General features: G+C 42.1%; 2 protein-coding genes across 8 annotated transcripts; one reads left to right on the forward strand and one right to left on the reverse strand.

Moving 5' to 3' along the window:
- Window positions 1-290: 290 nt before the first annotated feature.
- neu1 (neuraminidase 1) lies at window positions 291-7974 on the reverse strand. Its single transcript, XM_080516091.1, has 7 exons — window positions 7837-7974; window positions 7279-7468; window positions 6270-6532; window positions 5073-5255; window positions 4022-4241; window positions 1645-1875; window positions 291-1553 (listed from the first exon to the last, which is right to left on the reverse strand). The coding sequence occupies exons 1-6, from the start codon at window positions 7921-7923 to the stop codon at window positions 1652-1654; spliced, it is 1167 nt and encodes a 388-aa protein (XP_080372217.1). The 5' UTR covers window positions 7924-7974; the 3' UTR covers window positions 291-1553; window positions 1645-1651.
- Window positions 7975-10264: 2290 nt separating this feature from the next.
- Window positions 10265-16884, forward strand: tmem268 (transmembrane protein 268). 7 transcript variants are annotated; one of them, XM_080516271.1, is made up of 11 exons: window positions 10265-10433; window positions 10865-11156; window positions 11343-11485; window positions 12559-12720; window positions 13269-13363; window positions 13451-13558; window positions 13712-13864; window positions 14041-14151; window positions 14362-14451; window positions 14668-14880; window positions 16350-16884. In XM_080516271.1, the coding sequence occupies exons 4-11, from the start codon at window positions 12606-12608 to the stop codon at window positions 16515-16517; spliced, it is 1053 nt and encodes a 350-aa protein (XP_080372397.1). In that variant the 5' UTR covers window positions 10265-10433; window positions 10865-11156; window positions 11343-11485; window positions 12559-12605; the 3' UTR covers window positions 16518-16884. The 7 variants fall into 7 exon arrangements, with proteins under 7 accessions (XP_080372397.1, XP_080372401.1, XP_080372396.1 ...); XM_080516275.1 differs by having other exon boundaries at window positions 12585-12720; window positions 13451-13644; window positions 13804-13864; XM_080516270.1 differs by having other exon boundaries at window positions 12585-12720.
- The last annotated feature ends 4128 nt before the right edge of the window (window positions 16885-21012 follow it).

A 21012-nucleotide genomic window follows, 5' to 3' on the forward strand; every position in this document is an offset into this window, starting at 1 on the left:
AAGAAAAGAAATATTTACTGGAAGTTTCCCAGTGAAAGAATGCAGAAGAGAAGAAGCATCCAGATCTGGTGGGATTTTAACCAAGGTCTCACGTTTCGGCTCGTTTCCTTCTCCAGGGTGATACTTTCAGTATCCACGCTTGGATTCATCCACCCGTCCATCGTCTGCATCACTTTACCAAACAAACTAATGCAGTTTTCTCTTAGAATTTGACAGAAAGAGACTCTCCAGTCAAACACACTATTGCTCAGTTTATTTTGATGATTTGGTTGATTTGTTTGATAGATGATTTAAGATTCAGTTTCACGTCTGCAATGATCCCTTTATTGCTATGACTGCGTCATGACAGCAGATGTTATGTAGAGTGTTGGTTTCGGAGCATAAAGCTCATACTTCACTTGTGGTGAATACAGTTGTGACAGATAATCAATCTAAACATTGGGCAATTCAAGGTAAAAAAAAAGAAAAAATTCCCTCTTACAACAGAAATGTCATTTCTAAAGATTAAAAAAAGGCTGAGTGGCATTTAAATGGCATCTGTGCATAGATTGTGTGTTTTAATTCTAAGGCTTCCCTTCAGCTAATTCACAATCACGTGGGACAATTAACAATCTCACAGCCTCTGGATGACTTTATTATAAATCCAGTCGCTACACAGGAGGGTGACACAGCTGGTGATGTACTATGCAGGCATAAAAAAAAATAAAAAAAATCATTGACAGAGATGGTGAAGATCCTGAATCCAACATGTAAAAATTGGAGCCGATTAAAAAAAACCTAAATAAAAAAAACAAACAAAACAAGGCCACCTCATGGCATCTCCTTTCTCGCTCACATTCAAAAACACACATGCATCCAAATAAAAGCGGTTGTTTTTCGAGAACCACGTTGGGCCGCAGCATCATAACAGTATTATTTTCACACATTCTGTTTTTTTTCCGTCGGCATAAATCAGCATGAATTTGTAGCACACCTGCGTCTTCACACAAGGCAGAAAAAAACCCAATCACAATGAAAGAAATTAAAAAAACAACCAAAACCCCCCCCCCCACAAAACTCAGTGATAATTACAAAGCACAGGCTTGTGCATGATTTTAAAGTAGGCCACTTCACAATATAATGAGATTATCGCAGTAAACAGTGCATCTGTCAGCTCATTACTAAAAGATGATTTATTCCAGAGGTGCTTAAAATCTGTCATTTAGTCTGTCATCATGATAAAACCTAAAAAAAAAAAAAAAAAAATTCCCATATCAGTACAACAGTTGGAAACGTGTGTATTTTTTTTTTCAGTAAAAAGGTATTTTCTGTTCATCTTTCCCAACTTCTCCTGTTTTCTGACAAGGAACCTGACATAATGAGCAGTTATTTGTTGAGTGTTTTGCTGAAAAAAAATAAATTTAAGTGTTCAGTTTATCTCAGCGTGCTGCACATTCATGACTCAACCGTAGAATCCTTGAAAATCACAACATTAGTTCGAACAGCCTTTTTTTTTTCCTGAGAAATTCGCTGGCGTCAACGGCCTGGTGTAATTTTCCCTTCATGGTTTGAATCTGAGAGACAAGGATTAAATAAATAAAAAACAAAAACCGTAAATACAGTGACACGTTAAGTGCATCAATTCGTCCTGGTTTTGCTGCTCACCTCCCGCTCACTCCTTCCCGCCGTACAGGTGGATCTTGGCGAAGGAGATGGTCTCGAAGTACTCCTTGTGGCCCTTCTCGTAGATGACGAAGATGTACCTCCGGTCGTTCGCCGAGCCGCTGTTCAGCGACGTGATGCAGGAGTAGGCGCTCGGTCCCGCCCAGATCTGCAGCGCCTTGTTCTCCCAGGTCTTGCCGTCCGTGAGCGACCAGCGCAGCGTCAGGTTCATCCCTGTGGGGGGGGGGGGGGGGGGGGGGGGGTGTGAAGACAGTCAGGTTTCCACAAACTGCAGGGACGTTTTCCAGGTCATTCCAACCGGCTGCGTTCCACCGTAATGCGACTGTTGTGCCTCTGAGGGGTCGTCCTGACCCTCCCAGGCCCGGTTCAGATTTTGTATTAAACAAAAAGAAGATCTCAGCCCATCGCTGGAGTCAAGCCGTCTTCTCGGGTTACACCACATTAATTACAGCTTTGCCTTATATGTCACTCTATTCTCATATATATATATTTTTTTAAATAAAATGTTTTGTATTTTATATATATATATATACACACATATACATATAATAAAAAAATATATGTATATATATTTTTTTTAAATTTATTTATTTTATTTTCCACTGTGTAAGAATAGAATAAAAAAATAACAGAGTATTTATTTAAAAAAAAAATTTTATTTCATTATTTTTAATAAAAAAATTGGTATTTATATATATATATATATATATATATATATATATATATACACAATAATAAAAAAATATATATTTATTTTTATATTTATTTTTTTTAATAAAATTTTTTTATTTTCCACTGTGTAAGAATAAAAGAAAAAAAAAAGCGTAGACCCAGGGACAGGACAAAAACGAGGTAAAAAAAAAAAAAAAAAAAACAGACAAAAAAAAAAGAAATCAACAGAAAAAGAACATTAAAAAATGTAAATAAGCTATGTATACATATACGCATAGACATATACACACACACATAAATATTTACATTCACATACATGTATACACACACACAAACATACATACATATATGCAGAATGATATATTTCCAATATATACCAACACATATACATATATGAACCAAAAGTGTACTTGTAGCTTATATCGCTAGCAGCATCTCTGGACTCAAGCCGTCTTCTCGGGTTACACCAAATTAACGACAGCTTTGCCTCATACGTCGCTCTATTCTCAAAGTCGGTCCCCCGCATGCATAAACGACTCAGACAAACACGCTCATCCCGCCGCTACAGTGAAGTCACACGCCGACATCTGACCCGGTGACTAATCTGTACTTCAAGTTCACTGCATTCTTCAAAAACGTTTCCACCAACGTAAATCCTGGGTGAATCCGGGGCTCAACGTTAAACAGAAATCAGTTAATGTACCTTCTGGCAGCAAAACAGTGTGAATGCAGACGGTTTCCCAAACCTCCTCTGTGAGTGCTTTGTTTTTCTTTCTCCTCCCGTTCTAACTTTCATGCCAGCAGTTTTCGAAATCTTTAACCTTCAGATAATCTAATCCAAACTCTCCCCCTCCTGTTTTGCATTTGTCTATTTTCCTCGGTGCAGAAATGCCACAAGAGGATCTCAGCTCTTGGGAAGCTTCTATCTATCGGTTGATAAATGCCGGTGGCGTGTCTGGTTTTTTTTTGTTGTTTTTTTTTTGCGTTCGTCTGGCGCTGCAGGTCCTGGTCAGGCTGGAAACGAGAAGCAGCGAGCGACTTACCTCAGAGACCCACCACTTCCTGTTCTCTGCAACCTCGCTGGCGTCATCTCCACTTTGTCTTTGGCTTCATTTTTAAAACTCGTCTTAAAACCCATTTTTATTCTTTGGCTTTTACCTCAGCGTGAGACTCTGCTCTGGTTTTAGTGCCTTCGTTTTTTTTTGTTTTTTTTTACTTTTTATGTTTTTTTTGTTGTTTTACCATCTGATTGTTTTTATTGCTTTAACTTTTTTCATTTTTTATTGTTTTAATGTTTTTATTTTGCGTCTTATATTTTTATTTCAATGTACAGCACTTTGTCTCAGCTACGGCTGCTTAAAGCGCTTTATAAATAAAGTTGAGTTGAGTTGAGAGTTGAGTTCTAAACAATCGGAGTTGACGGTGTTGCCTCGTCTTTAGCGTTTGGAAAATTCATCCATATTCTTTAACTGCTTTATCCAACTGGAGTTGGACTTTAGGGTAAACACACACACACACACACACACACACACACACACACACACACACACACACATATTCACAAACATGTTTTCGGAGCACCAAAATAAAGAGATTTTTCGCAATCTCCCCCCCATTGAGCCATTCACACACACAGTCACATCACCAGACCACTCAAAGGTTTCTGCTGTGTCAGCGGTTTTCTCACGGTGGTTCTCGCTGGACGGGTTGGTGAAGAAGAGCACGCCCTCTTTCTGCAGCGCCCCGGCCGCCACCACGGGGTCCACCAGCGCGTAGTCGAAGTACAGGGTGTCCAGCGGCAGCGTCAGGCCCCCGTCGAAGCTGCGCACCACGATGCGGCAGCGGCAGTGGTACGTGTTCTGGTTCCGCACGTTGATGACGATGCTGCCGTCCAACATCTCCAGCGGCTGCGGAGGCGGCAAGACACAAGAGGCGGCGGTCCACCTGACTGAGTTTTCACTGCTTTGAGGACGGAAAGCTTTTAAGTTTCCACGCTTGGTTCAAACTGCCGGTTGATATAAACGACTAACATTTCAAGACGCCTTCTACTTTTATCAGTAATTTCAGTTTTCAACCATAATTTCTATTGCTTTGGCTTTAATAGTGAGTCTTCACCATTCACGTGCATGAATGCGCAAATTATCTTTTGATATTTATTTATTTTCTATGTAAAAACACGTTGGGCTTCCAGGTGTGTTATACACATTAAGCTCTTCTTATTCTTTACGATCAACGTTGTGTGATATCTAACGTGAGTAACAATCACATATAGGAATGCTTGATTAAAGTTTAATCCGCCTTTGCTATTTTAATGTCAGATAATTTGTGCACAGAGAAAATTGCACGATTGAAAGTACCTCTTGGTTTTCAAAATTAGATTTGCACAATATATAAAATTACCTTTTTTTTTTTTAAAGAAAGGCTAGGAACTGCTGGTCTTGAAAAAAAATAAGAAAAATATGAACTCTTTTGACCAAATTGTCCCTGATAAGAAAGCTTTTCAATGAAAATTTTGCATTTATTTGCAGCTTTGTTTCGAATGTCTTATCCTCTTGACTATAAACTATTAAAATATTTAAAGTTTATGATTTTGAGCTTCTACTGAGTCACTTTGTTTTATAAAGGTTATTTTAATGAAGCGACCACTCAGACAGACTCTCTGAAGCTTGATCCAGTGAAGCTCCATTATATAAATGGCGGCCATTGCTTGGCGCAGCGTAAAGCAGCAGCGAACCCACCTGACACTCATCGGGGTTGAAGTCCAGCGCCTTCTTCTTCTGGTTGTAGGGGATGCTCTTCAGCGCCGCGCCGTTGTACCAGTTGCGTCCGTGGTCGTCGCTCAAGATGCAGAAAACGCCGTCGCCCTCGATCGTCCCGTGGCCACAAACTATCAGCCGCCCCTTTCCGGGTTCGAGTCGCTTCTGCAGTGCGGGAGAGACGAGACGCACGTGTAATCCAGCTACGTTTACAAAAACACAGCTATGATATTTTAAACAGGCAGATTGTGAGGAAAGCGAATTATCTCACTTGCTACGACACCTCTGTAGCATCATAACTCTAATAATAATAATAATAATACAGTTTATTTGTAATGCACTTTACAAATCCCAAAGTGCTACAGTAAAAAAACCTTTTTTAAAAATAGATTAGAAACAGATAAAAAATACAATTAAATCCTAGAAACCACAAATTAGCCATAAGACTGTTGGAATAAAAATGTTTTTAGATGTTTTTTTTTTTTAAAGAGTCCACTGTCTGAGGTCGGAACTGTATTCTCCATTAATCCACACTTCTCAGTAACTCTTCTCTCTCTCTCTCTCTCTCTCTCTCTCCAACACCTTGTGTAACACCAAAATACTACCAACCGGAAACCCCACCTCTCTACAAAATAAAGTTCCCCTCCACCCCCACAGTGACTGACCACCACGCCGTGTGTGAAGCCCCCGTTGGAGAGATGAGAGAAAGAGAGAGAGAGAAAAGAAAAGCGTTTCTGAGAAGTGTGTTGGAATGGAGAGGAAAGTTTGGAGCTGCTTGCCTCCGACTCCCGTTCATCGGCTCTAAACCGCCACGGTTTTATTTTGAACCCAATTTATCAAAGTACTTATGTTGGACTTATTTATTGAAGCATATCTAGCTCCTATTGTATTTTATTTATTTCTTGTTTTTGAAAAGATTGAGTGCAGCACTGCAATTTATTTTTTACGACTACATTACAAGATATTTTTATATATTTAACAGGAGTCTTTAACAAAAAAAAAAAACATGTTCAATAAATGCTGTTCCAAATTCAAAGATATGATCGTGTAAATAATCGTGATTTCAATATAGCCCAAAATAATCCTGATTATGATTTTTCCCCCCAGAATTGAGAAGCCCTATTTTAACAGTAATCGATTGCTGTCCCAGTAAAGCTCTACGCCTCTCTCTCGTCTCACCTGGATGCCGAATCCCGGCCCGGGACAGAAGTTCTTGACTCCGAGCTGCACAGAGAGGTTTCTGGGGGCGCCCCAGGTGAAGCCGTCGTCGACGCTCTCCACCATCATGGTGCTGGCCGGGCTGCACTGGTACTCGTGGAAGCAGATGGTGTAGATGAGGATGATGGAGCCCACCTCCTCATCCACCACCACGGAGCCCAGGTTCAGGCCGTCCCGCTGGGTCCCGTCGTCCACGATGAAGCTGGTCGGGGACCAGGTGGCTCCTGGAGCAGAGGAGGAGGAGGAGGAGGAGGAGGAGGAGGAGGAGGAGAGGCTTGTGAAATCTCAATAAAACACAAAGTCACATCAGTTTATGCATTTTTGGAGGCGAATAAAGTGAGAGAGCTGACAGCAATCACAGAAATGTGACATTTTTGGAAAATCTTTACTAATACGCTCTCCTGTTTGGACTAAAACAAGAACTTAACACACGTTCAAGATCAAATTGTTCTCTATAAGGAGCGTAAAACCATGTGTTGATATAAACTGTTAAGCAGCCCTATGTGTTTATGTAACATTACTGGTTAAGTAAAGAACATTACTGAGCAAACAACAGCTACTTATATTCCATTATCTTCACTCTAAAAACAATCAATCTTCAAAACAACAAGATTTAGTCTTGAAAATTAAATGTGAGCCTTTTAAAAAGAGGGAAGTTGTCCTAGAATCAAAGTCATCTTACATTTCCAACAATTCGGTTTATATGAATAATGTGGGAGTTGTTTTGTGATTTTAATAAAGACACACAAGTATCTCAATAAATGCCCCATAGTGGGCAAACAGTGTTGTATTTCCTGCACGGCTCATCTGATCTGGATGTAAAAACCCTGAAATTAGCGCCGAAAGTCTGCATTCGTAAATCCAAAACCACCGCCGACGCTGAAAGCTCTGCCGTACGTATGCGTATTGACCTGGCCCCTGTATTTTTGAGTGTTTATTTCACGAACGTGTGCAGGAAAGGGCGCCCTGCCTTTGTTGGTGGATCGCCGCAGTGCGATGACCTTTGCCCCGACGTCGCTGGACGACGCCTTCCTGCCCTCCGCGAAGGCCAGCAGGCTTCCTTTGGGGGTGAAGGTGAGCAGGGGGATCCGGTAGGTGTTCACCTGGCCCTGGGCTCCGCTCACCCACAGCAGCTGCTCCTCGTACACCAGAGGGTCGATCTGACACAGACAGGGTCAGGAGATAAAGAAGATAAAAGACGGGCTGTGAGAAAAAAACAAACTGGTTTGGTGAAGGACCAGAGGACCAGAGTGCAGCAGGAGTCAGGTGACAGTCAGGTGATCCTCCACCTACACAGGTCACTACTGTCACAACAAAACCGGACTGCAAAACTATACAAACACAAGCAAAACACACTTTTCTGTACAGCTGATCAACGTTACACTGCTCGGAATTACACACCAGGAGGATTAAGGATTGATAAAGTGGCAGAAATCTTTCAATTTGACAAAAAATAAATCCTGTGTGGTAAATAAAAAGCTGCAGCAGGTCAGAACACCGAGACACGTGATCGAAGAGTTCTAGTCACCGGCAACGGGCTCGAGACACCCAGCGCGGGGCTCAGCGCGGCGGACAGCAGCGAGCAGAGCGCGGCCAGCCGCACTCCGGGTCCCATGTTCGAGCCTGAGGGGTTCCGCTTCGCTCCACAGGCGACGAAGTCTCTGCAAAGAGAAGGAAAATAGCCCCCCCCCCAAAAAAAAAATAACAAAATCCCTGAATGAAAACACGGAAGCGCTCCTCTCAGCTCGTCCACATCATGATGCAGAAGCTCCACGGCTCGGAAAGTCACGTGATCGTCTGAGGAAGTCACGTGACCCGCGTCTGCTTCCCAAAGACCATTACTGTAAATATATATTAATTCTATATTATCAAACATTTGAATTCGACACATGTCAGATAATTTACATAATAGAGGTAGATTTAAAATAATTTCCAGGAGAATTTAAATCTAAGTAGGTTTATAAAGTAAAGCTATATTTTGTGAAAATCCATTATTTATATAGTTTTATAAGAATAAACCTCGATCATGACTTTTTTTTTAATTAATTCTAGGAAAAATCATGGATAAAACAAAAAAAAATCATATAATTCTGTATTTTCTCACTTCTCTCCTTTTTTATTTAATTGAAGCTACCATTAACTTCATTGTTTATTTTTTGATTGTATTTTCCGTTTATTGATTTATATTAAAACAACTTTTTTAAACTTGATCATGTTTATTGGTTCACAGAAGGCCAGTATACATTTTTTAACAAGACTATATGTCATTTTATGTTAAATTAATTTCCATTGAGTGGGGCTACATACTTTTTAAAAAAACATTATAACATCTTTATTATATCACATATATGAGACATAGTAATAACATAATAAAAGCCTGTTTGTGACATAATAGTAACAGCATTTTCTTAGAATCTAAATCTTTTGCTATTGGGCATTTTAGAGTAAATTATGCTTATCTTGTCGTAAAGTAAAACTACTCACTGTCTATTTAGTCATATTAATAATTACGTTTTTCCAGATTGGAGCAGCAAGTATATCTGTATAATAAAAAAAAATATGTCAGTTGGCTCTTTATTTTGTCACATTTATTTATACTCTATTTAGATCCCGCTGGTCCACAAGACAGACAAGATTACATGTAATTACTACTTTTATCCACACTGGGGCAGAATATCTCAAAAACAGCATGAGGGTTCAGCTCTGGTGGGGATCAGCTGCAATCAAACATTAGAAATCACTTGGACGCCAATATCATCAACAAAGACCAAAACAGAAAAAAAACGCACAATCACAGTAATTATTCTGCTTTTATTAATGTTACTTTCCGAAAGCTACAATTTCTATTGTTCATAATTATTGATATACTCTCATGTGTCTTTTTTTCTTTTACTTTGCACGCGAGCTCCTCAGCAAAACAGATCAGACGAATGAAAGAATATATAATCTATTCAGATATAATCGATTAAATAATAAGTATACATGTTCTGTGGTGTTAATTTTACACTTTTTTTTTTCCTGACGGTGTATTTTCTTAGCTGTTTTAGAGCCGCATTGTCCCTCACTGTTCACAAAACAAACATGTTTGCATGAACCCTCAAAAGATCCACAATCTTTGGACTTCATCGCTTGATGTGAAACAGTTTACAGCCACACTGCACCGCCCCCTTACACCCAAATATATACAGCTTCCTTAGTTCTGCGTGTCTGTGAGGAATATTTACCATAACGAAACTGATAAAATGTCAATATGCCTGTGCTAATAAAGTGTTATTAAATTACAGAAGAATGCAAATGTAAAATTGTCCCCACAGTCGTTGCTTTTCTATAGTATCTTGTCTTGTGTTGTCTTGTCTTGTCTTGTCTTTTCCTATAGTGTCTTGTCTTGTCTTGTCTTTTCCTATAGTATCTTGTCTTGTCTTGTCTTTTCCTAGAGTGTCTTGTCTTGTCTTGTCTTGTCTTTTCCTATAGTGTCTTGTCTTGTCTTGTCTTGTCTTTTCCTATAGTATCTTGTCTTGTCTTGTCTTTTCCTAGAGTGTCTTGTCTTGTCTTGTCTTGTCTTTTCCTATAGTGTCTTGTCTTGTCTTGTCTTTTCCTATAGTATCTTGTCTTGTCTTGTCTTTTCCTAGAGTGTCTTGTCTTGTCTTGTCTTGTCTTTTCCTATAGTGTCTTGTCTTGTCTTGTCTTGTAGTATCTTGTTGTTGCTTATTGTATCTTGTCTCGTTTTGTGTCTCTCTTTTTGGTAATGTTCATATTTTGCAGCCTTTTGTTCTTTGCGCCTCGAACCTGTGCAGAGCGTCGTGTCTCTGTAACAAACAAAATGTGTGAACTCATGCTTCTGGCCATCGTTCATGACGCTGTGCTCTCTGAGAACCACAAACCACATTCCTGTAGTCATGGGGCCCGGCTGATCTGAGTCACAAGCTGCTAGAGAGCGAGAGAGAGAGAGAGAGAGAGGCAGAAGCAGAAGCAGCTTCACTTCAAAGCTTGAAAGCCTCAGTTTGTTTGCTGCGAGGCGTCAGCACTGCTTTTAATGGAAGCGCAAACGTAAGGAAGGAAAATAATGAGGAGGGAATGCGACTGTGACGTCTGGGTGGATGTAACGGCCCTTCACCTGATGCATAGGTAGGATGTTTGTTCATCTTGTTAAAACTAAACATCTTAGTTCACCTATGAGTCCTATGTCACGCTGTATGTAGGGCCAAACACACAGAGAAATACAAAAACCTGGTTAAGTTTTACACAGACACGAGCTATTGACACCTTTTATTTTCTTCTATATTCTCACGCAGAAGAAGAATATTCCTGCAATGTGTCACTGGTACAGCTCATGTCTTTCGAAATGCATTTTGCGAAGGAAAACAAGCGTCTAAAAGTCTTCAGAGTTGCAGTCTGCACGGCGCCCCGGCGGATGTGAGACGCAACTCTCAGATGACATGTTGATCTGTGTTCACTACTGATAAGCTCCTCTCTGCATGACTGACACTGATAAGACCCACGGTTTCGCAGGACTTTAAGGGCTATTTTTTTCTCCCTTCTCCATTTCTGCACTGCAGACCTCGTTACTCATCAAGTGAGTGGAAGGAGAAACGAAAGAGAGAAGGCTGACGTGCGAAAGAGAGACAAAGGAGGACCTACGAAGCCCGGCTTTTCACACGTTAGTGATGAAATGTGGAAATAGACTTACAGAGAGTCGCATTTCACCTCCTGTCTTCATACCGGGCGAGATAAACTGCCGCGGGGACCGTCGGCGTGCCGAAGAGGGCCGCGGTGTCGCCGCTTAACGCACTCATCCTCTATTAGCAGACGCCCACTCTGAGGCGATAAAGCCTGTGTGCTCGAGCAAAGGTTAGCGGTCAGAGACACGCAGATACAACTCATCAAAATGTAAATTCCCTTAAGTCTATTCCTCAAAAACGTAATCCCCCTATTAGGAGATTACAGCCCATTTGTGCCGCCTTTGTGCTCAAGACACTGCGGCTGCATGGCAGCACACGTAATCTGGCTTCCTGCATGTTTCCCTCACACTTGCAGCCCCCAGTGAGCGGCCGTCTGAGGAGCACTGCAGCCCGTCTGACGGATATCTGGCATGTGAGCCGTCCTGCTTTGTGGAGCTCGACGGGTCTGGTCCTCTGGTTAAAGTCCCACAGCCGTGATCGCAGGCCTCTGATGAAGAGGTCAATATAAATCTCTTTTTTTTCCCCTGACACTGGTTGATTTGTTCTTCTAGTTGGAAAAGCAGAGCCTCTGATTTTCAGTCACTCGTCCAATACGAGAGATAATCTTTACGGTTACATCGGTTTTTTAATTTTGTGCACTGAGATGAATTTGTAATTATTATCGACAACTATCCATTCATATCTTATCTTGTATAGTTTCTCTGTTCATCAGCCTTATTTACACACTGTTTTCTGTCTGCTTTGTTAGTCTGGATGTGTGAAATATTTAAATTTATGTGATTAATTTGACAGTTTTTAGCTGTTGTTTCACTCACACCTATAGTTTAGATTATTGTAAAGTGTTTAGGCTTTTTTTTTAACTGACTGCAGCAGCTACTCGACACACTGGCACAACCTCAGCCAGATAATTAAACTTAACTAAAACTTAACTTGTCTACAACACTTTCAACAACACACTCAGGACTTTTAGCTTTTTCAATATGAATCCATTCAAGATTCAACATTTGATTTAAAGCTGTATCCAGTTAGTTGTGATTATCAATTATGAGTTTGATTGTTTTTATATAAATTGGCAGTTTTTAGTTAATTTTGATTTAACAAGTCAACCTTTATTTATTGGTGACTTTTTGACCTTTTAACAAATAATTTCAGCTTTTCAAACCTGGCGTATCGGATACTTTTAGCACCGACTGACCACTTCTCTCTGTTCATTACTTTTAGATGACTATTTTAACTCTTTCAGTTTTGATCATTTATTTATTTATTATAACAACACCGAGCAAATTCAATTAAAATCCAACAAATCTGTGTGATGAGAGTTGAAATATAGTTTATCATTTTGTGCATTTACAACTTAACGTGTTCTCAAAATCCATGTTTTTTTACAATATTTTTTCCCCCCCAGCTTTGTTATTTATCTTTTATTTAGCAGAAGTAAAGTCAGAAGTGTCGGTTCATGCAGTTTCACATGTAGATAGTCAGATGTGTCATTTCCCCGTCACGTTGGGTGGAGGACTCTTGATGCAACGGTCAAATAAAGTATGAATCTATTTTGACGTGAGCTTTTGTAGTGTTGATTTTGTTTTCCCGGCTGTAGGACGAGGTGACCTCTGACCCGATGGAGGCCGACGCTGAAGTTCACCACCCGACGGAGGACGACACCGCGGTGGACGTTCAGATCAGCCAGACGAAGGCTGAGCCGGACGGCAGCAACACAACCGGCTGGTCGAATGGTAAACATTTCAATTAAAATCCCTTAATATTTGTTGCCGGAGGAGGAAACGGGGGACGTGGACGCGCAGTCTGCCGGCTGGGTGGAGTTTCTCCCGGGGACGCAGTCGGTCACGAGATGAAACAATGAACCTCCGGAGCAACGGAACGAACCGTGAACCAGAACTGAAACCAGACCAGCGAAAACCCTGGAAACTCCCCCCCCCAAAAAAAGATTAACGTTACAAGACTCCTTTAAAATTTGCGTGAATTGCAGTTTTTGACCTTTTTGGACAAAAAAAAGAAAAGATCTGATCAGGATCATTGATTATTTTTCAATAAAGATGTTGATTTAATCTCAGATATATGGAGGGGTCGGTCAAAATTCCAGGAACAAAGGTTACGTGTTGGGAAAAGGTGTTAATTTGTCCTCCGAATACACGTTTTGCTTTCCCGTTCCCCAGTTGAGAGGCTGAAACAAGCTTGTTTTACTCGTGAGGATACGACTCGCGGATTGACTTTCACGTGTTTGTAAGCTGCGTGACCTTGTCGCTGACCTCCGCCCTCCCAGGTCAGTGTGTGTTGGCCGTGCCGAGTCGTTCCATGTTCAACCCGAGCTTCGACCTGCCTCTGTGCCGCGCCGTGCTGCAGAGGGAAGGCTTCCAGGTCGGTGCAAACACACACACACAACAATGGCCAGCCGGATCCCCGCGCCTCTAACGCGCCTGTCCTGTGTACCGTGCGACGCGTTAGATTCCCGCCGCCGACATGGAGGCTCCCCTGAGGGCGGCTCTGGACGCGCCGGCCGTCAGGAGATACATGGTTTTCAACTCGGCGATCTTTCACTTCATCATGGCGCCGGTATGTTTGTCCCGCACGCAGATTCTCCACGTCTCGTTAGAGTTTCAGAAACATCCTCCCTCACTTCTGGACCACGTTCTGCAACTGTAAGTTGTTTTTTTTTTTTTTTTTTTTTAAACATATGAACTAATGTGTGGTCCGGTCCTGCTCCAGCTGCTGTACATGGTGGTGTGGTGCGCCGCCTTCTCCACCCTCCATCTCTACATCGCCATCACTGACTACTGGGCCCTCTGTCTCTCCGTCAGCTTCGTCTCCATCCTCCTCACCTCCACCATCATCTTCATCCTCCACCGCAGCACCAAGCAGGTGAAGCAATCGTCTAAACTACGAAAAATTTAAAAAATTAAAAAGCCTTGAAGGACAAAAATGTGAAATCAGTCACGTTGCGAGTGACACGTTTAAGTTCGGGTCTTGAATTTCTTGAGCGACAGTAACGACACCAGTTCGTCCCTGATTTGATTCTCGAACTCTTTCCGGGTCAGATCAACCTGAACTTGGATGTGCGGTTGGTCCAGGTGAACGAGAGGATGGTGAAACACAAGCTGCTGGTGGGCGTCGCCGACTGGGTGCAGAACTGCACTGGAAACATGAAGGTGGGCCTCTGAAACCCCCGACAAAACCCATGAAACTTCTTTTAATCTGCTGCGCTGTGTTAAAAAATTTTTTTTAATAATCGTCGATGATGATGGTGCAGAAATGCGATAACATCCAAGCCACTGACACTGCAGTATCCCTTTCTGTGTGTGTGTGTGTGTGTGTGTGTGTGTGTGTGTGTGTGTGTGTGTGTGTGTGTGTGTGTGTAGCTGTACTTTGTCTACTGGGACATGTCGCAGTGTTTGACGATGCTGACCGACACTTTAGAGGAGCAGAGCTTCACCTCGTCAGACGTCCAGGTGACATTATCGTGCCGTAGCATCGACCTTTCTCCCGTTTGCATGTCTGGCCTCCCTCACGATCAATGGAAACATAATTCCGAGGATATTTATCTTTGCAGAAAGGGACAAACGGAACAGTTAATTTGTGTTTTTTGTGGGCGGGCGTTGCAACTCACTGCTTCAGTTCTTGCCGTGTGGGCAAGTTTGAAATGAGTATTTTATTACTTCCTCCAGAAAAAACTGAAGAGGAGAATGTCCCACCTGGTCCTGGTGACTGAGGTCAGTGGACAGGTAGAGGAGGAGGAGGAGGAGGATGATGAAGAGGAGGAGCAGAGGCCCCTGCTGAGAAACGAGGACGCGGGCTGCAGTACCACTTCCAGCCAACAGGGGGACACCAAAATACCCACCAGCTTCAGCCTCATCCCTGACGTGTCTTTACCTGCTCAGGTGAGACACATAAACTTTATTCTTTTTTTATTTACACATTTATATCTATGCTCAGATTAATACAGAGCATATAGAGACGGTAGGTGCCTCTACTAAATTATTAACAGCCTTTTAATGAATAGGACTCTTGAGAAGACGTCTATGAAATGTAGTGCATTTAAATATTCCGTCCGTCGTCCTCCTGCACTGCCTCATGCAGCTCAGGGTCACAGCGGATCATGTGTGACGGCGCAGACAGAACCTGGACAGGTCCATTAGTCTGTCACAGGTTGAACTGCTCACACTCACACCTCCAGGCCGCTGAGACACGCCATTAACTTCAAACACACGTTTTGTCAGCCAATCATCCACATCCGCCTTTTCAGCGCCGTGACTCATGCGTCGGGATGTGATGCTGTGAGAGTTTAATCTCTTCTGGCTCTCTCAGGACTTCACGTCACACAAACACACACTCAAACACACACACACGGCCACTCAAGCAGGCTCTCTTAACCACATGCCTTGCTGGTTTTTGTTCATGCAGAATAAAACGATTATTTTGGGTAGGCTTTTGTTTTACTGCTGTTGTGCGTAAAAGCAAACTTTATTTACATTACCATCAGACATTGGATAATGTTTTTCTTTTCTTTTTAGATAATATGAATCAGGGACAAATCTGGCTTGAGCCGATTCACACTGTCACTGAGAGTTTCAATCGGTTTAGAACTAGAAATGTGCCTTTACTTAAAGAAGTCATATTATCCAGCTTTTCAACACTTTATCATGAATCTCGGTCAAAAAACCTCGTATTCAAAGTTTCCAGCTCCTCCTTGATTTTCCTCCATTAGAATATTGGATCATAGGAGCTCTATTCAGAATCTGCTGTGTCTGTGTGACCTTGACTGGCTCCGCCCCCACACACGCCCATCTATGGGAAGAGGAGGAAGTACTTCCTCTCGTGGTGCCATGTGCCAGAGCAGAGCTGAATAATTGTGGGAGGAGTCAAAGGGGGAGGAGCCTACCTTGATTGTGATTGGCTAAACCCTCGATGACACTATATCGGGTTTGATTTCTGATTGGCTGGTTGGAGCAACACACTTTTTAAAACCTGGAACAAGCCGGGGAGAGAGAGGACACACTTTCTTCATTGTTCCAGGTATGGGGACGATTATTACTGTTGGGAAAACCTTTTAGAAAGTGAATATTGCATCATATGACCCCTTTAAGAACCCAAATACCAACAATACAACAACAGCTGTTGCACATTCTCAGCCTGCCCTTGTCATAAATGTGTTAAAATGGAAGGTTAGCGAATAAGAACAAAGTGACTTATTAAAGAAGAAGCAACGATGTGTTCAAAATAAGAAAACTTTTGAATAAATAATACGTCAACAAATACACCAAGTGCCGTAAAATCACTGTTTTTTGAAACGACTGCTGCGTCCATCTTGGTTTCACGAAACGTGTCCGGTGACGTGGTTTCCTCTCAGGAGAGGGCGTACCGGCTGCTGATGACCTACAGCGCCTCCTACGTAAAGCTGCTGGCGTCCGAGAGGCTGAGCAGACAGTCGCACCGCCATCCGGCCCTCCGGGGGAACCACTGCCCCACCGCGCCGCTCTGCCTCTGCCAGTACCTCAGCAGCAGGATCCTCCGCTGACTCAGACCAGGACGTGACGGCTGGAGGGACTTTGCAGAAGATCCGCGGGTCCTCCGACTCAACGGCGTCCTCCATTCCACGTTAGATCTCTGGGCCTGCCGTTGGGCCGCTGCCCCTCCGGCCGAGTGCGGCGACCAGCTGGATGTTTGCTCGTCTGCAGGTTGCCAAACTGTCACATTGACACGGGTCCAGTTGCTGTAGAACAATATTTATTCCCCTGTTTACACAATCACAGCGTCTGCTTCCTCCTGTTGTGGATGTAAATAAATCCAGATTGTCGTCATCTGTTCACATTCCAACTTATTTGAGTGTCGCCATTGCATATCTGAGGAAAAGTGGTTTACGCTTGAAAATGTCTATTTGTTAATAAACCAAGATTTTACTGTAGGTGGCAGAACTTGTGATTTACCTGTTAAACACATTTTACCCGTGGTCACTGAATATTTCCAAGCAGTTCAACTGTAAAACTGAGGAAAAAAAACGGCTTTTTTTAAACTCAAAAGACGGTTGTCTTAGAGGGTTAAGACATTTTTGTTTTTTTTCTTGACACAGATTGTGTGTCAAGACACAAAAGAAAGCGATTTATCTGTGACGGATGATGTGGAAAACCTCCAGCGTTCCAGGCGGCGTCCTGAACCGTCGCCAGCCCTCACACATCAGTCCCGAGGTCGCCGCGGAGACGACAGGCCGGCGCCGGAGCAGCGGGGGCGACACAAACACCCGGCGAGGGCGAGCCGGCGGGGATCTGGGCCGGTGTGACGGCGTGCAGCATGAGGCCCGAGTCAAACGATCTCTGAGACGCTGCGTCTCTTCAGGAGGCTAAATGACCATCTGTGATGTGTTCACTCCGCTCCGCTCACACCTCCGCCCTCCTCAGTCTTCATTGAATTAAGCGCCTTATTGAATCCCGTGTGTCAGAAAGCATACGAGAGACGCTGCGATCAGTTTCCTCTGCTTCAAAATGACTTTTACCTCGTTATTTTTCCTCCTCTCCTCGCATCAGATGGAAAACATGGTGGAACATTTACCACCTGAAAAGCCACATTTATTTGTTTTTGGAGGTATGTAGAGACCGAAAGGGACCAAAAAGAGAATATAGGCCAACAAAGGTCAAAATCCAGCCAGGTTATTTCCTGCTTCTTGAATTAGAAAATAATTTAGTTTCTGACTTAAAACTCTAATGCAGGTTACAATAACAATAGTCTAAACTGGCGGCTTGAGATAATTTATATATAACAAAAAGGATAGCTGTAGCTTTGTGCTTCAGTATATTGCATTTTTCTCTTTTTTGATGTTGACTTTATATAAGTAAAACTTTTTTTTTTCATTCTTCCAATATCTGAGCTTCTATTAAATTAAATAATGTGAATATGTCTGTTAGCCAGATCACCATGTTTCTTTAAATAAGTGAATTTTAATGTGCCAAAATGATTGTGGCATCGTGTGTCTGGAAAGGTTCGATTGTTTCGGTTCCATATGATTCAAAAAGAGAACACAGGATTTATTTACCGCAAATGTGGCGAAATCTGACTACAGTCTGAGAAAACCTCAATACTGTGATGTTGATGACAACCTGATGAGGTGGAGGCAGTTCCTGCAACACCAGTTCCAGCCAGCTTATAGAAATATATATATATAACATTGGCCATTCAACTGTGCTTCACCTATTTGAAACTGGCTTTATGACGACGTACTGGAGGGGAAATAGATCAATGGATCACTGAAGTGCATCGTCTTCATTAACACACAAAAAAACCAATCCCCTCCTGTCACTATGTGTGAAAGAAGACGTGAGTTGGACGTGTCAAGAGCTTGACGTGAAACGATCTGAGAATCCTCCGCCGATCGAACGCGAGATAGCACGTGTTCTGATGGGGAGAAGAAAGAGAGAGAGAGAGAGAGAGAGACGGAGAGGGAGAAAAACCAGGGCAACTATAAATAGCCTCTCAGTGATGAGGGAGAGAGGAGAAGCCACAGAGACTGCATGGCAGGATGGAGAGGTGAAACAAATAATGAAACAGACTGAAAGAAGGAGACACCGCCTTCGCCGACGCGCCGTTCACATTCCAACAGAAAAAAAAGAAAGGATTCTTTTATTCATTACTCAAACAACTGAAGTCAGAAAGAGCCACAGTATGTGCAACATGGCCATGAATAGAATTAGCATAATAAACCCCAATGAGAAGCACATGGACACGAGGAGAAAAAAAAATCTCTCGGCTCTTCGAACGAGCAACCCGGCGCATTTTACAAGCTGAGAAACACACGGAAGAAAAGAAAGAGCGAAAAGAAAACCAAGAGCTCGTTTCCCACACACACACACACACTCACACGCACACACACACACACGCCTTCTGTACATCAATAATAATACTGAACAGCACTGTGTTTCATTTTACACTTTCAACACGTAGCTCCGTGTCCACGACACATCTGGGCCTTTTATTTATCACACAGGGAAAGTTAAACCCGCTGAGCTGAGGAGTTTGTTCAGGAGATATTCAAAACTATTCGTCTTGACTGTTCGTGCAAAGAGGTAGATTAAAACGATATCCATACCGTAAATACAAAACTTAGCTAAACGACGCGCTGAAAGGAGGGAAAGTGTGGGACGCTCGGTGGACGACTCTCGTGTTGGTTTTGGCATTCGCAGAGGATATTTGGCAATTTCTTCCGTGTGGCACCATTTTAAAAGGAAAATAAAAACACTTTCTATTAATAGTGTGAGACGTATTGCCAAGAAACACTTTGAGAACACAGGAATAACCCACCAAACACAAATTCCCCTTATTTTTGTGTATGTGCATTGTTAGTTTAGCTGAGCAGTAAATAAAAATGATAAAGAGGATAAACTGCTATAAAAGAAAAACTGCTCAGAAGAGAGAAAACATCATTAAAATGGCTAAAATGCCTTTCCTTCCTGTGGCCATGAGACTCTACACAACTTATCACTTTTAAGCTTTGTACATATTCATCTTTAAATTACTTATTTAATTCTTATCCTGCCGTATCTGATATTCAACTTTCTTTCTATTGATTCTGTGTGGAGCGATGCTTAAAGGAAGTCCTCTCATATTGAGCATTTCTATTCTATTCTATTCTAAAATGGCAAAATCATCTGAAAAATGGAGGAAAACAAAGACGCATCCACTAAAATCAGGTTGAAAATGGAATGAATTTCTGAATTGTCGTGGAAACTTTATAAATGCATCATCAGATACAGTTTTTGTACGTGTTTTCTTTCCCCCCCGAAAACTGTTGTATATCTGAAACCGTGTCATCCTCATTCTAAAGGTTAAACGGGTTTTGCGCCTCCAAGGTGAATTTGATTTGGTGGAAAAATCACCAAAATGGCTTTTTTGGTTATAAAGGTTGCAAACCCCCGGGAGAGTCTGGAGAAGCGTTTCCAGAAAACGTAATACTTCGAGAGCAGAGCGTTAAAGTTCATCAGATAGAAGCTTTAGGAGAAAGATGCACCACAACAATCACTAAACCTGTATTCCAATAGATTTCTTGGTACGTTTGTTCTCCCTGTTCCATAAATAAAAAGCATTATATCTATTGAATGAAGCGTAAATTGCTTATAGAGGTTTACTTTACTGTGATTGATAAATAGGGGCTCAGATGTGTGAACATTATACATATAGAATAATAATAACAACATACTTGTATAAATGTACGGTCTCTATTTGTGCTCATTGTCAACAAACATATAATTTTCATAAATTCTAGCGTCCTCTCGTTATAATCTTTGAAAAATACTGTAGTTGTTGGGACCAGGAGGGAAAAGGAGGAGTCGGCATTAGAGATATGTTAATAGGTCCAATAACTCATTCACGGCGGAGAGGAGAAAGACAGAATGAGAGTGCTGAGGGGCATTAACGGGAGGGTGTGAATGTCATGGAGCTGAAAGTGCTACGAAAACAGTTTAGGCATCGTTATTATCGTCATTATTCTCTCTCTCTCTCTCCCTCTCTCTCTCGCTCTCTCTCCCTCCCTCCTTTTGGGAACATTCATCTCATGAGTCCTGAACACTCAGGATCAAACTGCAGCTTCACCAGCCTGCTCGTCTCCCACAAACACATTGTGGAAACGAGCCCCAGTGGCAGTGCATCTCGCCGTGACACAGCCGGAGCCTCCATATCTGGGACACGTGGAAACAAAGCCGGGATGACATGCAGGGTTATGTTACTGCAAAAGTCGCACAAAAGTCTCCTAAACAGTGTCCGAAGGAAGTGCGACACACACACGCACACACACACACAAAAAGGCTAATACGTCTCTAAAAGCAGTATTTGCAAACCTAATATTGAAATATTGATAATCTAACTAGTCTGTTTTTTTCTTTCTTGTCTTGACAGTAGCTTGGTTCACACTTTAAGAAAATACTGCAGCACAGACCGAGAGCGAGAAACTTCAGGAAATGGTTCCCGCAGACAAAAACTACGTTTCCCCACTAAAAAAAAGCCCATCAGCTTAAATTCATACTCATCAT

The sequence above is a fragment of the Blennius ocellaris genome (assembly GCF_963422515.1).
Source record: "Blennius ocellaris genome assembly, chromosome: 20".
Classification (NCBI taxonomy): Eukaryota; Metazoa; Chordata; class Actinopteri; order Blenniiformes; family Blenniidae; genus Blennius; species Blennius ocellaris.